General features: G+C 40.1%; 1 protein-coding gene across 1 annotated transcript in view; it reads left to right on the top strand.

Annotated features, from left to right (window-relative positions):
* LOC119740489 (ral GTPase-activating protein subunit alpha-1-like) overlaps window positions 1-21,839 on the top strand; it is a 74,341-nt gene that overhangs the window by 39,056 nt on the left and 13,446 nt on the right. Inside the window, exons 17-27 of the mRNA XM_038215811.1 lie at window positions 610-924; window positions 1,405-1,704; window positions 3,995-4,182; window positions 5,684-5,782; window positions 8,285-8,440; window positions 10,958-11,086; window positions 12,966-13,091; window positions 14,320-14,487; window positions 17,639-17,749; window positions 19,093-19,161; window positions 20,435-20,560. Coding sequence (XP_038071739.1) covers window positions 610-924; window positions 1,405-1,704; window positions 3,995-4,182; window positions 5,684-5,782; window positions 8,285-8,440; window positions 10,958-11,086; window positions 12,966-13,091; window positions 14,320-14,487; window positions 17,639-17,749; window positions 19,093-19,161; window positions 20,435-20,560 — 1,787 coding nt within the window. The remainder of the gene's footprint in view (window positions 1-609; window positions 925-1,404; window positions 1,705-3,994; window positions 4,183-5,683; window positions 5,783-8,284; window positions 8,441-10,957; window positions 11,087-12,965; window positions 13,092-14,319; window positions 14,488-17,638; window positions 17,750-19,092; window positions 19,162-20,434; window positions 20,561-21,839) is intronic.

The following is a 21,839-nucleotide window of genomic DNA, read 5'->3' as shown; positions in this document are numbered from 1 at the left end:
TAGTGCCAAGGCAATACAACAGAATCCAGTTGCATCTTGTTGCATTTAGCAGGGTAACTGCTCATAGTGTTAAGGCAATACAACAAAATCCACTGTTGCAGTTGGTTGCATTTAGCAGGGTAACTGCTCATAGTGTTAAGGCAATACAACAAAATCCACTGTTGCAGTTGGTTGCATTTAGCAGGGTAACTGCTTGGTGCCAAGGCATCTCACCTGTGATGTCACCAACTTCAATGCCTTTTCAGTGCCTATTCAATGCTTAACCTCGATTTAGCATGTCCAGCTGAGAATGGCCCAAGTAAAATTTACACCGTTTCGCTTAATTGATTGTGTTTCTGGATCTAGGGACCCAAATGGAATGGGGTATTAGAAGTGGATTGAGAAATAGTCAGGCTTGAGTGTCATATATAATATCATTGAACAACAAAACCCCCATAAAAACAGTTTTAATTATTTGTTGTCCGAATGATGCACTTTTTTTTGGCACACTCTGTAGTTTAGAAAATGCTCATGCGAACATGGCTCAAACTTATTTGTCAAGAGCACTTGTGGTCTGGTCGTGGATGACAGTGATTCTTATCGGTTTACATCTGTCCAATTTTCTCCCAGTTTCAAGACAAACCTCTGAGCCGGAGTCCCAGCCAGTCACGGGGCCAGAACTCAGAAACTCCCTGATCGAGAAGGCGGGATCGCTCCCGGAGGAATACGACGTGATGGAAGTGAAGTCCATGACGGACGAAAACGACGTGTTGGAGTTCAAGACCCTGTCGGAGGACAAAGTCTCCCTGGAGGATAAGATCTCATTGGAGGACAAATCGTCAAAGCAAGACGGGACGGAGCTCAAGACGCCATCTGAGGATACCTCCCTGGAAGACAAGATCTCGTTGGAGGAGAAAATGAGTAAACACGACGAGTACAGATATGGTAAGTAGTATATCAATGCAAAACGTCCAAACCTAATTTGTGGCCAAGTGCAACAACGTGAGACTTTCTTGCAATAACTTGAAAAGTTGAAACTTGGACCCAAAGTTTGTATTTCAAGGATTCCACCCAACATGTTTTATTTCATATCAACTTGAACCCTGTCTCCTTATTAAAGGTTTTGTACCAGGAATCTTCCAGGAATCCCCCCAAATTTGCCAGCACATTCTTTGTACTTTGATTGTCATGGCACATCATGTAAAACAATAGTGACTGAGCTCTTCCTTTTTCTTACCTGAAAGCATACACATGCGACTCAAAGATGACACAGAATTGAAATGTGCCTGCTGTTTTCTTCTTGGAGTTTCCTTTGAAGTTTGCTTTTGTTTTTCTTCTTGGAAGTTGCCTGAAAATTGCCTTGTAAGACATGGCCTTTGGGGTTAATGGTTCTTCTTTGCACTGGTCCCTATTTGATTCCTACAGAAGATACCAAGATGGGGGAGTACCAGTTAACCTACGTGCAGACAGACACTGTCAGTATTGATAGCTCCGAGATTGCCACGCCGGACACCACCCACACGATACTGGACAACAATCGCCTGACCCCAACCAGCCTGACGGACATGATCGCTTCTGAACTCGGCCAGTCGCTGTCCAGCACCCCGTCACCGGGGATGGTCATCAACGGCGAGCTGGCGGCCGGCGTCAAGGGATCGCCGATCTACGAGCCAATCCGATTGGAGGAGCAGGATAAGCTGGATGAAGCCATGTTTGAGAGTGCAGGTGAGTACTACTATTGTTATGTCTGTTTAAGGGACGATACAACATGTGCAAACATCAAAAAAGTCTAAAGCATCCTGTAAACTCGTGGCTCCTGGTGTGCTGACATTTTCAAGAAAAATTGTATTTTTCCAATGCTGGTTGGCCGACCAGCGTTGGAAAAAACTTTTTTTTTCTCAAAAACTGCTCTTTAATTTTCATATTTAGTTATTCCGCATTTTCTTTGCAATTGATTACACACCTGTGAAAGGATACAAGCCTGCTAGACTGATTCTCTGATCATACAATTCCCCAAAGTAAAACTGCTCTTTAATTTTCATATTTAGTTATTCCGCATTTTCTTTGCAATTGATTACACACCTGTCAAGGGGTACAAGCCTGCTAGACTGATTCTCTGACCTTACAATTCCCCAAAGTCTTTAAATTGCTCCGTTTCATCTTAAGTGGGGTCAGGGAACCAGACTACGAGAACATGATTTGTTTTCTTGGTTTTTCCAGTATCCTCCAAATCCATTTATTTCTGAAAATTGCAGCAAAAGCAAATGTTGTACATTCCCTTCAAGCAGAAAAATAAACTACTTTGCAAGTTGGTGGGTACTTCTTATCGTTCGTAAGAAACTACTTGAAAAAGTAATATTACTTACAACAGAACTGACGTTCTAGAGTAGTATTCTCATATAGCCTGTTTTCAAGACACTCTGAAATCCTCGCTGTGCGTGATCTGTTTGGGGCCACTTGTGTGTGTAATCACATTATTCTTATGCCTTGTGCGCGTAATTGTAAAGGCTAAATGGCATAGTGTATGGGTGCAGCAGAGGCCAGTAGGGGCTCTGCGCAAACAAGAGAGGGTGCTTTTTGACCACTTCCGAGAGTCCCATGGACGGCACATACCGTGTGTGTGTGTGGAATAAATGTGTGCTGGGGAGGTGTTAAACACTATGTTTCAGACTGGTTGGCATCTGGATGGGTGATAATTACCCGAGCCAAAGGCAAGGGTAATTATCAGCATTCCAGACTCCAACCAGTCTTCAACATAGTGATTAATACCGACCAAGCACATATTTATTCCCATTCATAAATACATTTTCGGTCAAAAATTAATACTTTTCGGTCAAAAGTCAAAAAATAAATATTTCCAACGATTTTGTTCTACAAGTTGCTTCATGTTTTTCAAAACACCCCTCTAGCTATGTAATGGAGTGTCCAGCTTGCGAGTAAGACGTAAACAACTCCTTTTATGGAGATTGGTGCGCGTGTCGCGCGTACTGCGCGTTGACGCGCAAATGCAGCTGTGGCAAGTGCGTTGTGAATTTAGGACTATGAAATACTGACTCACTGGTAGTATTGCGCATGCCTACGTGAGGATTGTGAACATTCAACCAATACAACGGTGAAGGGCTGGATTTCATAGGAGCCCAAATTTCATGCGACACTGGAAAAGTGTTTAAGACCATCCAGCCATGTCTTCATCTTCAGTTTAAAGCTATAGTCCATCATTTGCAGCCATCCGAAAAAGTAACTGGCGTATTATTGTTGAAAAACATACTTGGTTGAAAGATAGTAAGTGGACTAAACTCCTTGTGAAATTATTCTTTCTGGCAAGCTGTCATTTTGAAGTAATCAACGAAAGAAGGCCTTTCCGTAGGAAAATTTAAATTGGTAGTTCGTTTTGTTATTCAGCGCAGCGCGCGCATACAAGCATTGGCACGATGCACAGGCGCGCGCGGTTGCTATAATTCGTCGGATCAGTGCTCGACATCGCGCATAGCTGCAATTCAAAACAATTCAAAACAATTCAAAACATGTTTCAGCAACTTTTGATTTGAAATTGAGATCCTAGAATGCTGTTTTTCTCGGAATATACAGCTGAAGCTGAGCTGAAACTTCATCGGGTTAGTTGTTCAGTATCCTTCATTAGATTTTGAACACTTTTGTTGCTTTAAACGAACAAAATGCACAAATTACAAATGATGGACTATATCTTTAAGACTTGCACATGACGGGCTCTCGACCAGTGGGAATGGGTAAACTGTCTTAGGTAAATTCATGAATACCGGTTCACACATGTATAGCATGAAGTACACATGAGGTAATATTATTCTGAATGTGTACAAAACCGTAGCGTGAGCATCAGACTTCGTCGGCAGTGCGCTTGAATGTCTCTCCCAGTGGTCTCCCCCAACTCTCCCTGTCTTACCGTTGAGGGGGTACTTGTGTCCGGGACCCATTGGTCTTGACGTGGACTTGGATCTCATGGTCTTGACCTCAGCCCTGCTTTCCGTTTGTCTTTCAGAGTGTGTCCAGAGCCCCGATGCCAGCGTCATGTCTGGAGGGACCCGGCCTGGCTGGCAGCCTGATGTTGCCTTTGTGTTGTGGAGACGTATCCTGGGAGCGCTGGGTGACGTCAACGATATTCAGATTGCCAGGCTACACGCTGTGGTCATGGAGTGTCTCTGGAGCACCTGGCAGCTGCTGGCAAAGGTAGTAACACCCTTCCCCTCCTCTTCACGTTTCACTGCCTTCTCTCATCCGCACACTGTTTTTGTTTCTGTTTTTTTCGAAGGGCTGCACCCGATTTCATGAAACTCATCGTAACTTATGATGCATCGCAGCGCTGCGACGCGTCCTATCTCTACGATGCGTCGCAGCTGCAATGCATCCTGCGATCCATTTCACAAAACAAGTTGTACGTGCGACGCGTCGTATGTGTATTTATAGCACAACTCGGTGACTGTTTTGTGTATTAAGTGAGCGTACAGTAAATAGTCGTCTGATATTCAACAAAGAGTCGTCAGATCTCCGCTCGAAATTTGTTAAAACATAGGACAAAATGGCGGCCGTGCGATGCAATTTTAAGGATAACAAGCTCTCAGTGGACTGTGTAGCTACTTTGAAAAATTTCAACTGCAATATTCCAGGCAAATTCATAATTATTCAATGAATTTTCTATTTACAACTTTACACACATTGCCTCGGTGTTATAATCTCGTTTATGTTATGTTTATGGCACAAAACTGGTTAAGAAACGGACTCTTCTTATTTTGCGACGACCACTAGACACGTCGTAACTTGCGACATGTTTTAAGCCGTTGTCAAGGAACTTAAGAAGCGTTCAACACATCATAACTTTCTTGAAATGGATTATACGACGCGTCGCGAGTTGCGACGTGTTGCACGTCGTAACTCAAGTTGCGACGCGTCGCAGCACTTCATGAAATTGGGTGCAGGTCAGTTCATTATTCCTTAACCCTAACCCTCCTCAATCCTCCAAAATGAGGAGGATTTTGGAGAATTGAGGCTGTATGCCAAAAAGGGTCGTTAGTTTTGAAAGATGCATTGTGTCAGGGTCTTAAGCTGTATCCAGCATTCTTTATGTTTAGACATTCATAATTGAGGCCTACATTATGCTGGATACCATCTGCACTGCTTCTGGATGTCATCTGCACTGCTTCAGTGTGATTGTCAGATGATTTGGAAGGATTGAAGCAGAGGTTACCCTTCCAATGAACAAATTCAAGAAATAGCGGATTATTTTGGAGGACTTTCATATAGGACCTCGTTGCATTGGGTCATCAAAATTAGTTCATTAACTCCCAATTTCGAGGCAATGGGAACACGTCACTATGGTATCCTTCCAATGTTTTATCCTGTCATAGTTGGCAAAAAATAGATTATGAGACAGTTTGACCTTTGAGGAGTTTTGACCTTTGAGGAGTTTTGACCTGTTACACTGGGAAGGCTGCTCACTTTGACAACATTGGACAACTTGTACGCCTACACTGTTGAACTCCTTACCAGAATCCTTCTTTCCCCCTCAACATAATTATCTCACATCAAGTGAAATGTCAGCATTTTTTTCATTGTCTTTAATTTCAACATTGTATGAATATACTTTAACCCTAAAATGGATGGTCCTGTATGGCAGAAATCTTCCTGCCTGATTGTTTGTCACCCTTTGTTTCTGTGTTTGATGTAATCCTAGATCCGGGACAATCTTGGCGTGAGTTCAGACAACCAGAACACTCCTCCACCGCCTGAATACATTCCACCTCTCAGGATTCTCTCACCTTGGCTCTTCAAGGTAATCCTTTTACCATTTTCTCGCACTTAAAGACTTCAGTTCAGTTTATGTTTAGGAAATCCCCAAGTTAATAGTAACGTTGTTGTGAGGATAGTATACAAATATTGAGTGGCTCGGAGTGAAATGAAGGAATTATCGCAAGGTAAAATCTGGACTTTTCTTCGCCTCGTGAACTGGAAAAGTCCAGATTTTACCGAGCGATAATATTCCTCCCATTTCACAATTTAAGGCCACTCAATATTTGTTTTATATAACTGACATATACATGTAGATCCTTGTCATTTAATATACTTGATCTTTTATTTCAATACAAAATTGGTGGAAAATGTGTTTCTCTCTTCCAAACCACCCCTTCGTTAAAATGTTTGAACCCTACTCTGTAGCACTGGCTTTTTGGAACAATACGCGCTATGCGCAACTGTTCAATAGTATTTCCCATTCCCCATGGGCGAATGGGACTTTTTGAGCCCCGGTGTGAATGGGAGCAATAACGAATGCCACGTGATGTGAGTTCCACCAATCAAATGACAAGGATCTGTGTGTCAGTTATATAACATTGTATAAAAGCTACATTCCAATGTTGCTCTTTTCTCAGAAAATGTGCGATTGTAAACATTTTGAATAGGGTTTGTTCTCATTGTGCTTAATAAGACTGTGAAAGTTGTAAATGAATATCATGGTTAATTCTACTTATATTTAACTGTACCCCAGCACTAATGTGGTGCGAAACCGAAAAACGACTTCAGTTCGGGTCGGGTCGGTTTGTCCATCATTTTAGTCGGGTCGGGTCGGTTTCGGTTTTGCGTTTGCGATTTTTGGGTCGGGTTGGGTCGGTTAAGCCATTTTGGAAAACCTGAAATAAACCGAAATAAACCGAAATGAACCGAAACAGAATGGAAATTCACATGGTGCACTATTTAGTGCAGAGTCACTACGCACAGTGCGACTAAAATGTTTTTGCAGTCCGTCTCGATCGGTCTATAACATGTAGGCCCACCAGTAGGTCACGTTGTAAGTGCCGCACGGCATGATTCAGTTACTGAAAGCCAACATTTGTTTACGCGAAGCGGGTCAGTTCAGGCGAAAAAAGTGGACACATTTGCTGAAGCCAGATATTCAGGGTTTTTTTCGGGTCAGTTCAGTTTCGAGTTGATCCGATGCACATCACTAACCAGCACAGGGCCCAATTCGGGCGATTCACAATGCAGAGCGCTACTAATAGTTTGCCACGGAGAGTTCATTTTTCCCAGCGCATTGTGGGAGATGGTCGACAAATTCGCAGCGCGGGAGATTTGAAATTGTTCGTTTTTTCCGGTCAGTAGTTTCGTAAGCATATGATTTCAGTATATGTTTGCCCTTTTTTTTCTTTGTATCAATATGGTGATTTTTGGTAAGGCGGCAGAACGCTATGCCCCAATCTATGACAAATTAGCTCAAGTTCTTTACTGACACTCATTCCAATGGGCCATATTTTGTCGACCGTAAACTTGGAAAGTTGACTCTCCATGGCAAACTCTTGGTGGCGCACTGCATTGTGAATCGCCCGAATTTCATGGCTCCGCTTACCATTAGCGAAAAGTCCCTGCTTAGTAGCAGAATATTCCATGCTTAGGGTAAACGTTTTTCACAGGTAAGCAAAGAATTTTGGCTTCCGCATGCGTACATGTACATCATGTACATGTAACTATGGATTCTGTGCTTACAGGGTTAGCGCAGAGTTTTTCTGTTAGCGCTGTTAGCACAGAATGGTGAGGCCAACAAACAAAGTTGTTCTGCTTCCTCTTACCCCACCTACCCTATTTTTACGGCCATGATCCTAAAAAAAGTTTCGGCAAGTAAAAAAAAAAAAAAATGGAAAACTTGATATCTTTTGTCTGTGTATGTATTTTCCGTGTTCATGAATATATTTCTTGATTGTACCGCTCGTACTTGCACTGATACAGCACAGCATGGTTCCCCGGAAATTCCTGCCACAACACAAGGTTCGTCGCCCGCCACACACAGTGCATCATGCATGCTTATACGGCATGATATACAGACAGTATTGGCCAGTTTCCTGTCGTAGCTAGCGTTGTGCATAATGGTGTGCACGACCTGAATTCTCCATTAGTTTTAAGAATTATTGACTAAATTTTTTTGACATTAATTAAGGCAAGTGTTTGTCACTTTTTGTGGCCATTTATTTCTAAAGCTTTCGTAGCGCAAATGGAAATAGTTCAGGCTGAAATTTGCATATAATTAAATACCCCATTCAATCAGCACAAAAAAAAAAAATTGGCCCCCCCCCCCTAAAAAATTCCAACCTACCTACCATACTTTTTTTGAAAGGCGTGTAAACAGAAGCAGAACTGTTTTCTTTTTGTGGCCTGATCGTAAACACAGAATGCTGTGGTCACCAGAGCCATGAACTTGGGCCCAGATCTCTCCATTAATACAATCATTTGCCAGCTTTTCCTGTCAACTTCAGGAAATGTATTTCATCCTGTTGTCTTTACCTGACAGGCCGTGCATTTATCCGAGCGTTATCAGCAAGGTAGACTGTCGGCCTACAAACTCTTATGTGCAATGACGACAAGGAAACAAGACCACCCGCTACCCAGAGAGCATCTGACTCACTTCTATAGGGTGCTGCACTATGGCCTGGTTGGCATGGATCATGTGAGTTTGCATTAACTTGTGTTCCCATGCTATGTTCATGTTTCATCCGAGAAACATAGATCCTTTTCTAAATTGCTATTTTCTAGCAATACAAGAGTTATTCACTTTTGAATGAGACAGCGACCAAAGAAATCAGCCCATGTTTAATTATTGAATTGTTACTTTACAAATTAAAATTACTGGAATCCAGACAAAAATTCCGTTCTCGCTGGGTAGGCTGGTTCCCGCCCACGATCAGTGTTGGTAATGTATGGTTTTCAGAGGGTTGCAGACATCCAAAATAAGGAGGTTCATTTGGTTGGTAATTCCTACAGGTTGTCCCCCCCCCCAAAAAAAAATAAAAAAATAAGTCTATCTGGAGGGTGTATCAGAATTCTCATAATTCATGAAAGTTCTCAAATTCAATTATAGAATTGATAAGCCCAAACATTTGTCTTTGTTGTGTGGAGTTTTTGTTGGATTATGTGAAGTGGTTTTGAAACAGGGCCATTCACGTAACACCAGTCATTTTTGCTCCATTCCAAGTTTGACAATACAGACATTGAGAGTTACACAATGTGTTTCTCTGCAATTGATTTATTTTAACAACATAACTGTGTACTTTTGTTTGCAACAGTATTTTTATTGCAAGTTATCGTTCACAAGTAATATTATCACTGACTACATAAACTAAAATTCATAAAAACAATACACGTAGTATTCCTCCTGTTTAGTTAATAATTTAATTAAAAAGCCAGTTAAAGCTTCTTTTTTGGAGGGGGGGGGAGAGTTGCTGAAATTAGTTTTGTTTAATAAAACTTCCAGGGGGCTGAAAAAATGTTGGAGCTTTTGAAATTTTTGAAGATCATGGACCTTTTTGTAATGTGACGTTAATTAAATGTGAAACTTGAAAGTGTGCAAAATAGTACAGTGTTACATAATGGCCTTGATTTGGAAAACTGGTGCACCAAATTCAATGGAAATTTTTGAAGAAACTAGCGCAATAAATATGCTTCACAATTATGTAAGAAAACTAGAAATAACAGTTGTGTTTTTACAAATTTTGCTACAACCCTGAGAGGGGGACCTTTAGGCCAAAAAAAAAAAGTCTCCGGTTTCTGGTATGGAGCTTGCCCAAAAAGTGATGCGGCAATGCGGCCTTTTTTTTTTTTTTACCTGATTTTTTTGCTTCAAATGTCGGCTGATAACTGCAAATGGTGCCCGACTAAACTTAGTGCAAATATATGGGAGTCCAGAGAGGCCACATAAAGCTTATTCTCGACCATAACCCAATCTAAAAACACTTTAAAATTGTGCAGCAGCAGGATTCCAGTCAAACCAGTGAGTTTGGCGGTTTTGAGACATCATCTTTCATTGAAAAAAAAACGTTTTCATTTTGCTGACGCGCATTGCTACGGCGACGCGCGCGCATACCAGAAACCGGAGACTTTTTGTTTGCGCCTTGAGCACCAATAATGGCGGATACATGCGTTTTATAAAATACCCATTAATATTTCTCAGAGTTGTAATCACGTCACAAGTCATCAGTCATCTGGTCTCAAGTCAAGTCATAAGCTATTCACATGAGCTGTGACTAAGGCATTCAGTTGTCGTTATTCATCCCTGTTGCTTGTGAACTGACTTGTACATGTAGACTGGAATTGTGATACACTTGTGATACACTTGTGATTCACTTGTGATTCACTTGTGATTCACTTGTGATTCACTTGTGATTCACTTGTGATTCACTTGTGATTCACTTGTGATTCACTTGTGATTCACTTGTGATTCACTTGTGATACACTTGTGATTCACTTGTGATTCACTTGTGATACACTTGTGATTCACTTGTGATTCACTTGTGATTCACTTGTGATACACTTGTGATGGACTTGTGATTCACTTGTGATTCACTTGTGATACACTTGTGATTCACTTGTGATACACTTGTCATTGACTTGTAACTGGACTTTTATGATTGACTTGTGTTGGGCCTTTTATGGACTTGTGATGGAATTTCGATGGACATGTGTTGGACTTGTAACAGACATGTGGTGGACTTGTGATGGACTTGCAATGGACTTGTTATGGACTTCTAATGGACTTGTGATGGACTTGTGATGGACTTGCGATGGACTTGTGATAGACTCGCGATAGACGTGCGGCGGAGTTGAGATGGACTTGCGATTGACTTGTGATAGACTTGGGATTTACTTGTGAAGGACTTGTAACTTGACTTTTGATGGACTTGTGATGGATTTTTAATGGACTTTTGATTGACTTGTGATGAACTTGTGATAGACGTGTGATGGACTTGTGATGGACTTGCAATGAGCTTGTGATGGACTTGTGATTGACTTGGGATAAACTTGTGATTGACTTGAGTTTGACTTTTGATAGACTTGTGATTGACTTGGGATTGACTTGTAACTTGACTTGTAATAGACTTTTCATGGACTTTTGATTGTGATCGACTTGTGACTTGACTTGTGATCGACAGGATTACAAATCAGAGCTGTTTCTCCCCATTTCTTTCAGGAGGTGATCAACACCATCATTCAGTACAGTGCTCCAGACTTTTTCTCCTGTGGCCTTCCTGGATCAACGTTGCTCATCTTAGATTACATCCAAGCTGCCAATATGATCGCATCCCACCATAATCTAGACGTAAGTGAAGCAGCCTCGGACACCCTCTAATTATCATTTAATCGTACACATGGCAAACCATGAAAAACGGAAACAATTACCAAAAGGTGATCATAAAAACTGAATAAAGTAATGATAAAAGTTTGGCATTTGAAATTTAACCCTAAATTTTTAGGTTTAGGGCATCTAAAATTCTATTAAAATTGGAGGATTCAGGATTGTTTGGGTTCATATGATAATAATAGACTTGAATCATAATGATGTTATGCTTTCCTATGGGAGGCTGGAGCCAAGTAGGGACGAGAGCCACCAAGCTCCCATAAAAATGTGCGCATGTTAGCAAAAAGCATGATGTCATTATGATTGACGTTCTGTTGCACGTCAGTCCTGTTCTGGATGACCGAGTAACCACTGTCTACCTCGCTCACTTATTTGCAGTGGTACCATATTATTTGTTCTGATCACAATTCAATAACTGTTCTGTTTTCTCCCATTCCACCCTGTAAAGTTGCCGTTTCCTAACTATTATCGTTCAGACCAGTACATGCAAAATTTTGATGCAAAGCGAATTCATTTGGGTAATACAAGAACGTCACCAAAAAATGTTGGTTGTTGACATTTTCCTCATTGGATTCCTCTTCGCTGTGGTATGAAGCATGAACTGGCCCGTAGTCTGGCCATTATCAATCCGCTGTGTGGGTCAACTCATTAAAGGTAGAGCAGATCATTTGCAGCTATCCAAAAAATAACTGACCATATTATTGTTCAAAAGCTTACTTAGTTTAAATAGAGTAATGGCACTAAACTCCCTGTGAAATGGCATGTTGTCATTTGAAGCAAACAATAAAAGAAGGTCATTTCCTAAGGTGAGTCAAGTGACGCCTTTTTTGGAAATTTCCGTTTGTAGTTGGTTTTTAATTGGGTGAATCCATAAATGGGTGCGCGTAAGCATTGACACGACGCACACGTGCACGGGGTTGCTATTATTCATCAGTGTTGCTGCAATTGACTGAATGAGAACGTGTTCTGGACACTGATTTCGGGCGCAATTCAAAATATGACTTGGCAACTTTTGCATTAAAATCAAGATCTTAGAATATTGTTTCTCAGAATGTACAGGATTCGCAAAGCTCAAATTTCATCAGGTTAGTTGTTAAGCACCCTTCCTTTTGAGCACTTTTGTTGCTTCGAACGAAACAAATGGCAAATGATCTACTCTACCTTTGAAAATTCATAAAACCAGAGAGTGCCTGAGCAGTTGGGGGTAGTACAGGGAGTATCAGGCAGGGTTTGGGGGGGTGGTACAGGACTAATGGGCTAAGTTATGAAAAAAACAAAGATGTTTAATCGGAAGTTCACATCTGAAGTATTATGCTGTTACCCTTGTCTGCTTTATAATTGCAACCTTATTATTGATGTTCTCATTATATAATATTATTGATAATGAATTCAGTATCAGGTTTTGCCCTTCTCCAATGTATTTTTATAAACACTCAGTGTTGTCCTGAATGATTGCGAGAAAAAACTCACAAACTACTCGAGTGGGACTCGAACCCACGACCTCCTGCTTACTACTGCGGACGTCTTAAGCCCGGTTCATACTCAGCGCGTAAGCGAACGCGAATTTGTGACGTCATGGAAAGTATTCGCGCTGCGAATTCGTAAAAGTTGAACACATTTCAACTCGGGCGAATTTCGCAGCGATTGTTTCATGACGTCAAATTCGCTTCGCATTCGCTTTCGCATGAAGTATGAACCGGGCTTTACCCCTCGACCACCGAGCTTACTAGGGTCGACTGACTGGTTCGAATCTGATATAGCAGCCGATACCGAAACCAAAGTATTCTGTCTTTCCAATTATTGATATTTTTGTTATTATATTACATATTTTTTTGGGCAGGCACCAAGGATAGAAGCGTTGTCGCTGCTAGGATCCTTGGTGTGCTTTCCTAATCTCTTCTGCAATATCACCGTGCTACAACCGTCACCCAAAGATATCAACACAATGCAATGCAAGGATGTCAAGGTACGTTGTCAAACATTAAAACAGAGACCTGTCTTCATGTGTCATTGTCTGACTATCGATCTTGGGACAAAAGGATGGACAGAATTTGCCAGAAATGTCAGAATTCTCAAGAAAAATTTGAAATAAAAAAAATTAAAGTGGCCTGATATTTCAGCATTAGCAAGGCCTTGATTTGTTTTTGTTTTTGTTTTGGCCCTGACGAAGGCCTTGCCAAGGCTGAAATATCAGGCCACTTTAATGTTTGATTTGTATATTTCAGGTCAATTCAGTACACTTAGCAGTTTGCAGCAGTTTAATTCATTTTCAAAAAGAGTTTGAAGCAACTCATGACTCAAAGAGAATTAGTTTCGAAAAGGCCAATTTTCTGGGTGAAAAGATTCTTTCTGTAAGACTGCAAATTGTTTATCCTTAAAAACACTTTTATTCCATGATTTTTGTACTATTTCTTTTAAAACATGTGTAGTATATAAAATCAATGATTACAAATATCAATAAATCTGAAAAAAAAAAAAATCACCCCCATTTTTTTTCTTTTTTGGCCGTTTTCGCCAGTACTGTGCCCATTTCCGTCGCATTTTGTCACAAACAATACATACAGTCTGATACTTGGGTCGGTAAGCTATTTTTTGGCTAAAACAAATATCTTCTGTGCTCAATGAATTTCCGTGCTTAAAGGGCTCATGTAACACAAATGATTTGCATAAAAAGTGGCCGCATGAGGTCGCTGTTCGCACTGTATTTTTAATGCACTGCATAGCGAGGATACAAATATAATGACAAACTATAAAGTCTTACTAAAAACTAAGTACTGGTATGTTATGTGTGTGTGTGTCCTTAAAACTTTGGAGAAAAGCGGGAATTTCCGGTGTGGGTCGGATAAAATTTTTACGTCTGATGTCTCACGCGTGACCAAACTTTGATGACCCCTCCTAATATTTTGATACAATTTGTGAAAGTAGACACTATACTCTGAGGTAGGGAGTGAAAAGTACTAACCTGATGAATCAGTGAAAGTAATACGTTAGATGTAGTTAACAAGGGGTAAAGCTTCACAAATCAGACGAGCCCAATTTAATGTCACACAGTGACCAAAGAATGGCCCTTTTACAGCTCCATGAAAATGTCCCCTACACAGGGGTCAGCTTTTAGATCAATCCCAATAGCATAACGACATACAAGTAAGAATAAATACCTGAGCAATAATAAACGGCATATGTTCTTGTTTCAGGACCACTTGATCAAAGCGTTGATCAAGTGTAGTCGTAAGGAGCCGATGTGTGAAGCTCGCTGCATCGCTCTGTGCAGTCTGGGTATCTTCCTGTATGAAGAGATGGCCCATGTCACCTTCCATCCAAGGACCAGGGAAGCAATCAGTGTACTTCTTGCCAGTCTCAAGGTGATAATAACAATAATAAATAATAATACTAATAATAATTACCCTGGATTGGACATTTGGGAGACATCCCCATAGACTTGTGCACCAATTTTTTCAAACTTAAATGTGCCCTTACCCAATATTCCCTTGCTTTGACATTAGAGAAACATGAAAATGTCCGATGTCTTCCAATCGTGCAAAGAAATTACGATAACGTGTCTGTCTCCTTAATGGTACCTTTACACGTATAATAGCAACGGCAAGAATATACCATTATGGAGACATTCCCATAGACTTGTGCACAAATAATAATCTGACTTTCCTGAGCCCTAACCCCAATTTCCCTTATCTTACCCCCACGATTTTCTGTATTTTTTTACTTAATTGAACCATGAGCAATCGATCTAGCCTATTTGGGACAGGAAAATTTTGCCTCTAAATAGGAGCTGAGTTATTAGGGAGACATTGAAATGTCTCCCTAATGCCACATATCTCCCAAAGGTAAACCTCCCATGCTAAAGTGTCTCCAAAATGGTATAATTTGCGATAGTTCTTATATACAGTAAACTCCGGCTAAACCGACATCGTACAACTCGTCAAATCGCTCAAGTCGGCCGTCTGACTAAAGTCCTGATTGTCCGTTATGCATTTCCATTGAATTTTTTATTTCTAAGTCGGCTTTTACAAGTCGCCATTTCGCTCAAGTCGTCGTGTTACTCTCGGTCCCCTTTCCATAAAAAGCATTACAAAATCCTTTGTGTAAGTCGGCATTCAACAAATCATGACTTGGCATTGACTTCCTGTACTGCGGTTGGCAAAGGTCGAGTAAAAAGTGGTTTCGCACGGCCCGCCCGTGATCGCTGCATGCATCGGTGTCGAAAAAGCGCTATAGGATCTTTGCTGCATACATCCAGAGATGAAACTTTTCCGATTTTAATCGGAAAACTGACTTTTTGAATTTTCCAACGAAATTTCCGATTTTTTTACAGTGTGTCCCACAAAATTTGATTTAGTAAGGATTTTTCTCACAAAATGTCATTTTATTTCAATCATAATTTCGAAGAAAAGTCGATGAAAAGTAGTTTTAATCTCTTTCACCAGTCGTTATTGGAGTGTTTCAACGGTAGAAACACAGGGCATAACACTGATCGGAGCCTACTCCGGCTGGACAAAAGGTTAAACATTGACAGGCGACATGGAAAAATCACTCTGTGTCGCACGTGCGTGCATGTATATGTACTGTACGCAATGATACCAGCGTACGTACCGCAACGTACCGTCTGCTAGCACATGGCCGGTCGGGAACGGGTAGCCTTGTGAACGATCCAGTGGATAAAATCATTATGTTGTGCGATTTTTGGAGGTTTCAAATTTATTTAAACAAAATACAATGCCTTAAAAATCGTGATGATTATCTCGAGGATAGCGAAGAGAGCATTAGCGAAACATTTCACTGGCATTTGTTAGAAGAGAAAGACGAGTATGCCTGATTTTTCCCCACGTATGACATGTACCGGTATGAATGCAAGTGGAGTTGTGTGGTTGAATGGACATGATTGAAGCACCATGAAGTGATGAACGGTGCATTGTCTTTCGGACTTTTCCCTAGATTTTTCTCAAGTAAGAAGTGAACTTCTTTATTGATGACTCCATTACTCTAATCGTGATTCGGGCATTTTATGCAATGAAAACACTGACCATTTTTTTCATCGTAAAGTTTTGTTTGAATCGAAAATAAAGCAGGAGTAGGTGTCCGGAAATTGTACATAGTATGCATGTACGATTGTGTAATGCAGCGCGGCCCAGATTTCGGACACGTATTTTTCTTTGGCATATTTTCCGATTTTTTGGCCATATGCCAGTTTCATCTCTGATACATCGCATATGCATCGTGAGCATATCAATACCAGTACCCCCTCTAGGCTGTATGCATGCGCTCTGTCCGTTTTGGGGGTTGTCTTATTGAATGACTACTGCTATGCTGCAGTCAATGTGTGCGTGGTATCGATATAAACCGGACCACGCACGCATTTAATTCGTTACTGTGCACGTACATATGTATTGTGGTCTCCACTATTAATACCCCAAATGTGATGACACAATTCGAGGATTAATTTGCTGGACTCAACTCAAGCATTAAGGATATAATCCAGGGTAAATCGAAGCCAATTAGTGCAATGAATCATGTGTGCAAAAGACCATTCATGTAAGTCGGCAAAATGATGACTTATAGCATATATCGGCATTCGCGTAAGTCATCACAAATTCTCGGGTCCCGAGAATGCCGGTTTAGCCGGAGTTTACTCTAGCATAACTATTATACAAAAAGTCTTCAGGTAGCAACCAAGTGTGTCTTCAGCTGTGATTTGAAATGTTCCAAGGATGGGCTGATCTTCAAGGCAATTTGTTCCATTTTTCTGGGGCTGCATATTGAAAGGTCCGTTGACCATAAGATTTGGTATTAGAACTGCTCATGGAGTTGAATAATGTTTTGAGTTGAATCGACGATTCCTTGACGGACGGTATTCAGGTATTACTTCTGGGGCCTATCCTTGTACAGGAAAGTCTTGAATCTCACAGTCATGGAAAAATCCAGGAAAATGTGGGAATTTAAAGGGACACTAGGTCCTGAAATCCCCAAAAATTTCATGTTTTGGATTGTTCAATTAGCCTATTTCAAACATCTGGTTGAAAGGAAACCAACCTAATGTCTTACCGTTCCCGAGAAAAGACGAAAAAAACCTGGTTGTTTACATCGGACGCAACGGTGTACGAATATGTTTTTCTTGTCGTTCTCAGTGTACGATATACACGTTGTGTGTCTTGGGAACAGCGGTGACCAATCACCAATGCAAAAAAATATGGTTTCTTCAACGTCCGCAAAAGGCGAACACTTTACGAATGAAATCACAACTAACATCAAAACAGCTCGAATTTATGGGGTCGCAAAAGTGGACCCCGAAATTCGTTTTCGCATGTATAATACAGGAATAACACAAAAACGCCCAGTTTTTAAAGGATAGTTGTGTGGATGTTTATATCCTACTTTTAAATGTTCTTTCTGATTAACATCATCTCGTTCAAAGCGCGTTTTGTAGCCCAATTGGGCTGTTCCAGGACCCAGTGTCCCTTTAATGCTATCATGGAAATGTCTTAATTTTGGTTGCTGCAGTTCAACAATCGGATAGTTGCCCAGGTTGCATGTGATATGCTGTTGCTTCTCGCTGACCACGCCGACATGCTGAGGAGCCACAACAATGAAGCACCCAAAAAGATCATTGAAGTGAGTACTAGATAAATAAAAACATTCACAAATTTATACAAATCATGTACCCTCTCAAAAAGTTGGATTGAAATGTCAGACTTCACAAACTTCTATTGTGTTTTCATTGAAAACCAGGTCTCTTTTGTGTGTGTTTTCCTATTCATAATAATTTTCAAAGATTAAATCCATTAATCTTTAACATGACGTCACCTGACCCATGATGACGTCATCGTGACGTCACCTCAATTTTCATCTATAACACATACTGGTCTAGGTACATACCAACTTGCAACCCAATCGGACCTGTAGTTCTGTAGATATAGGCCTTTAAAATATGCACTTTTAATGTGACGTCACGTGACTCGTGATGACGTCATGATGACGTCAATGTTCAGCACACATCTGTGGGTGGTGGTCTAAGAGTGTGCCAGGTATAAAGGCAATCGGATTGATTTTAGTGCCCAAAGTGCTGGGGGGAAAAAATGACTGAAAAAGAAAAGAAATGTTTTGCCAAAACAGCCAAAAAAAAAAAATCTTAACAAAAACAACCAATAACAGCCCAAAAAATTATTTCAAATCCAGTCATTTGGATAAGGATGAAATGATTTGGTAACTGCAACTAGCCTGATTTGTTTGAGGCCAAGATCAGTAAAACAGTTTGATACTTCTTTGCATTCAATTTTTTTTTTTTATTCAAAGTATGCATTTAAAGGGAATATACAACATTTGCAAACATCGAAAAATAAAACTACCAAGTTTTTACGAAATACCTTACTAGTATGTTGGTAAATGACAGTCAAAAGCATCTTGTAAAGTTATGGCACCTGGTGTGAAGTCATTTTCAAGAAAATGGTATTTTTGTAAACATTTCCAACGGTGGTCGGCCGACCAGCGTTGGAAAAACCTAACTATTTTTCAACTACTGCTCCAAATTTACAATTTTTTCAGTACAAATTTTGTTTGCTATTGGTTACATGTTCATGAACGGGTGCAGGCCAGCTAGACTGGTTCCCTTGCCTTACAATTTTCCATCATCTATAAATTGATCCATTTTATCTTTTGTGGAGTCAAGGAACCAGACTACTTGAACATTTTTGTTTTTCTTGGTTTTTCCAACCTTTTCGAACACAAAACTTCAAAAATGTCAGTGTAACAATATTTGATCTATTATACTAACCTCTCAAATAGTTCATTTCTGAAAATTACAGCAAAAGCCAATGATGTACATTCCCTTTAACTATTGTATTTTCAAATATGTATCAAAGCACAAATTTGTGTGTGTGTGTCATATAACAGGTTTTTCTTGCACATCTGTCTGTGCAGTTGTGTGAATTTAATATTCCGTCTTGCCCTGTTTTCAGGTGATAGCAATGACCATAACCAGTTTACTGTCCAACGCCGAGTTTGCCGAGAATGAAGACAACAAGAAGGTGGGTTAAAGGCATATAGACCATTATCATGTTGCGGCCATCTTGATTTTTCAAATTCAAATCAACGTAACCAAAGCGAGGCTGGAAGGAAAAATAGTCTGGTTCCTTTTTTGCACAAAAACCATTATCATTCAGTACTGTTATTGGATACAGGGAACATGACTGAAATGGTGGCAGTATGATAAAGGTCTATAGGATCATTTGCTTTACATGCCCTTTGTTTGTTTCCAATAATAGCACCACTCAGAATCCAAACAAGAATGTTCAGAACCTTAAACCTGTTGAAGTTTCGGCTCAGTTTGTTTATTGTTCGTCCTCTGTTACTTGTGATCAGACTTGGGAATCGACTCACTAAATTTACTTGTGACAAGACTTTTGATGAACTTTTGTGTGATAAGGGAATGACACGCAAGTGTCTTTCAGAAATATGTTTTTTGACATTTTGATCTGTGAGGGCATTGCACTTTGATCAAAAATGGCAACAAACGTAAAAAAAACTGTTGAGTTGATTCACCATAATCACTGTGTGGATCCACAGTTGTTAAACTAATGCCATGTACAGGGTGAGTGACCGAATTAGAAATTATATTTCAAAACATATGTGGCTCACTCAATTTCATAAAAATAACATAGGTATAAAGTACATGTTATTGACTAGTAACTGTGAACATTTCACATAATTTGCATATTCTATTCCCAAGTTATGTCTATTGTAATAAAAAGGTCACAAAATGTAGCTGTCCACCACTGATCATTTACTATTCCATGAACTGATGAATACTCATTTCAATCAATGAAACATGGACGTTTTTCAACTTTCATGAATGAACGAAAAGTTGCAAAGGAAAACAAATAGCAGTCGCCATCAATATTTGAAGGGGAAAAAAATTAACTTGTTCCTCATATTCAAAACATAAAATCTGACTGTAAAAATAATCTTTCTGTCTTGACTCAAATGATTAAAATCTCATTTGCATTTGAATGCCTGTGTGTAATCTGTAATTCTCACTCAGCTCAATAGCTTCCAATGACATTCTATGGAGGTCATAAAAATGGTTCCAATAGTAAAACATGCATAACTTCTGATAGCATGGATCAATTTCAGTAATTAATTTTTTTTGAGATGAGTAGAAGAACATGCTCTTTTTAAACATATTTCATTCGTGTATCAATTTTGATTGCTTTATAAGAAAAAACAAATCATTGATCCAGGTCACGTTTTTTAACTCACCATGTATGGATGGTTTGGTTTGGTTTGGTTTTGGTCATGCAGCTGGTGGTCTCCATGTTGTTCTGCCTTCTGGAGTGGTGCATGGCAGTGCCCCTGACTGCCCTCCTGGAGGTCAGTGAAGGAAGAACCAAGAAAGATGCCAAGATTCTACTGGAAACAGTCTTTAAGGTCAGTTCTGAGTACACAGCCAACGTGAAAAATGAAAAACAACTCAAGTGATGTGCTATTCAAGTAATATTGGACAAAGGCACTCCTTTATCATGGTTCAACTCTTGTGACTTGTTACTTGACTTAACTGTTTTATTTTTGACTTGTAATTGGCTTCATTGATTGACTCAATTGACCTATCGCCGTTTGCGAGTTAGCCATGCCCCTTAGACAACCCTATAAAGTTGTTGTACACTAAGTTTTGTTTGTCTCAGATTTTGCGCGTTCTGCGTTCATTTGTATATCATGTAATTGGACAATATTTCACAAGCTGCGTTGACACGATCCTTACGCGATTGGTCAATTACAGCTGTGGTTGTTTCCTTCTTAAGGTCTGTCCTTATAAATCATGAAAGTGATCTCATTATATTTAGATCAGATTAGATTTAGATTAGTGTAAAGACTAATTTCTTATCGCACGATTGTGGCCTTCAATTCAAATTACATGTAAGTGTGCGATACAAGGAATAAGAACTTCAGTCAATGGAAAAATATAAAAGTTTCACAGAAACAATTTCAAACTAACATGATAATTATGTAATAAACAAGTACATGTAAATTAAAAAAAGTAAATATGTGAAAACAGTCAACAGAAAGTGTCGATAACAAGATGAATGTAATAAGATACGTAATAATTGAAAACATCAATCAGAAAAGTGACAGGGCTCTTTTTGGAATCTATCCTAGGTGGGAGTTGGGATGGTTTGTTGCTCAGAGCCTAATATTCACTTGATGGATAAAGGTGCCCAGCAGTAGAGCATGTAAATCTCGCCAGTCCACGTTCACATTTTTCTGTGAACCTCTTGGCACCAATCACCGACTAGTCTACCGGTAGTCTCAGATCCCGTGTATGAGTTTACCAAATTGTTATCTACGTGATCAGTTGAACGGTCACCATTTTGAATTTTATTGTAGTCATCAATTCGCAGTATTTTCAATATTTTGTAAATGGAAATGTGTTTTTTTTCTTTCAAAGTACCCATTTGTTGCCCTTGATTGGATGGGCCCAGTCAGGACACAGTGTAGATCCTCTGGGCTCCGTGCACAAGTACTCCTTCAACGGCCAGAAAAAGAGAGTTGGGGGAGACCTAGACTGGTTCCCGGTCCATCCACTGCGTTTTTCGAATGATCCAAAGTTATGGGGGCGGGAATTAGTCTGGGAGACCATCGCATGTTAAATTCGCACGTATTCGCGCGCTGACGATGCCTGACGCTCATGCAAAGACGCTGTGGCTAATAG

This window comes from Patiria miniata, unplaced genomic scaffold (genome assembly GCF_015706575.1).
Source record: "Patiria miniata isolate m_02_andy unplaced genomic scaffold, ASM1570657v1 HiC_scaffold_5, whole genome shotgun sequence".
NCBI classification, from domain to species: Eukaryota; Metazoa; Echinodermata; class Asteroidea; order Valvatida; family Asterinidae; genus Patiria; species Patiria miniata.
The sequence above is the reverse complement of the archived record's forward strand: the minus strand, read 5'-3'. Positions and strand labels throughout refer to the sequence as shown.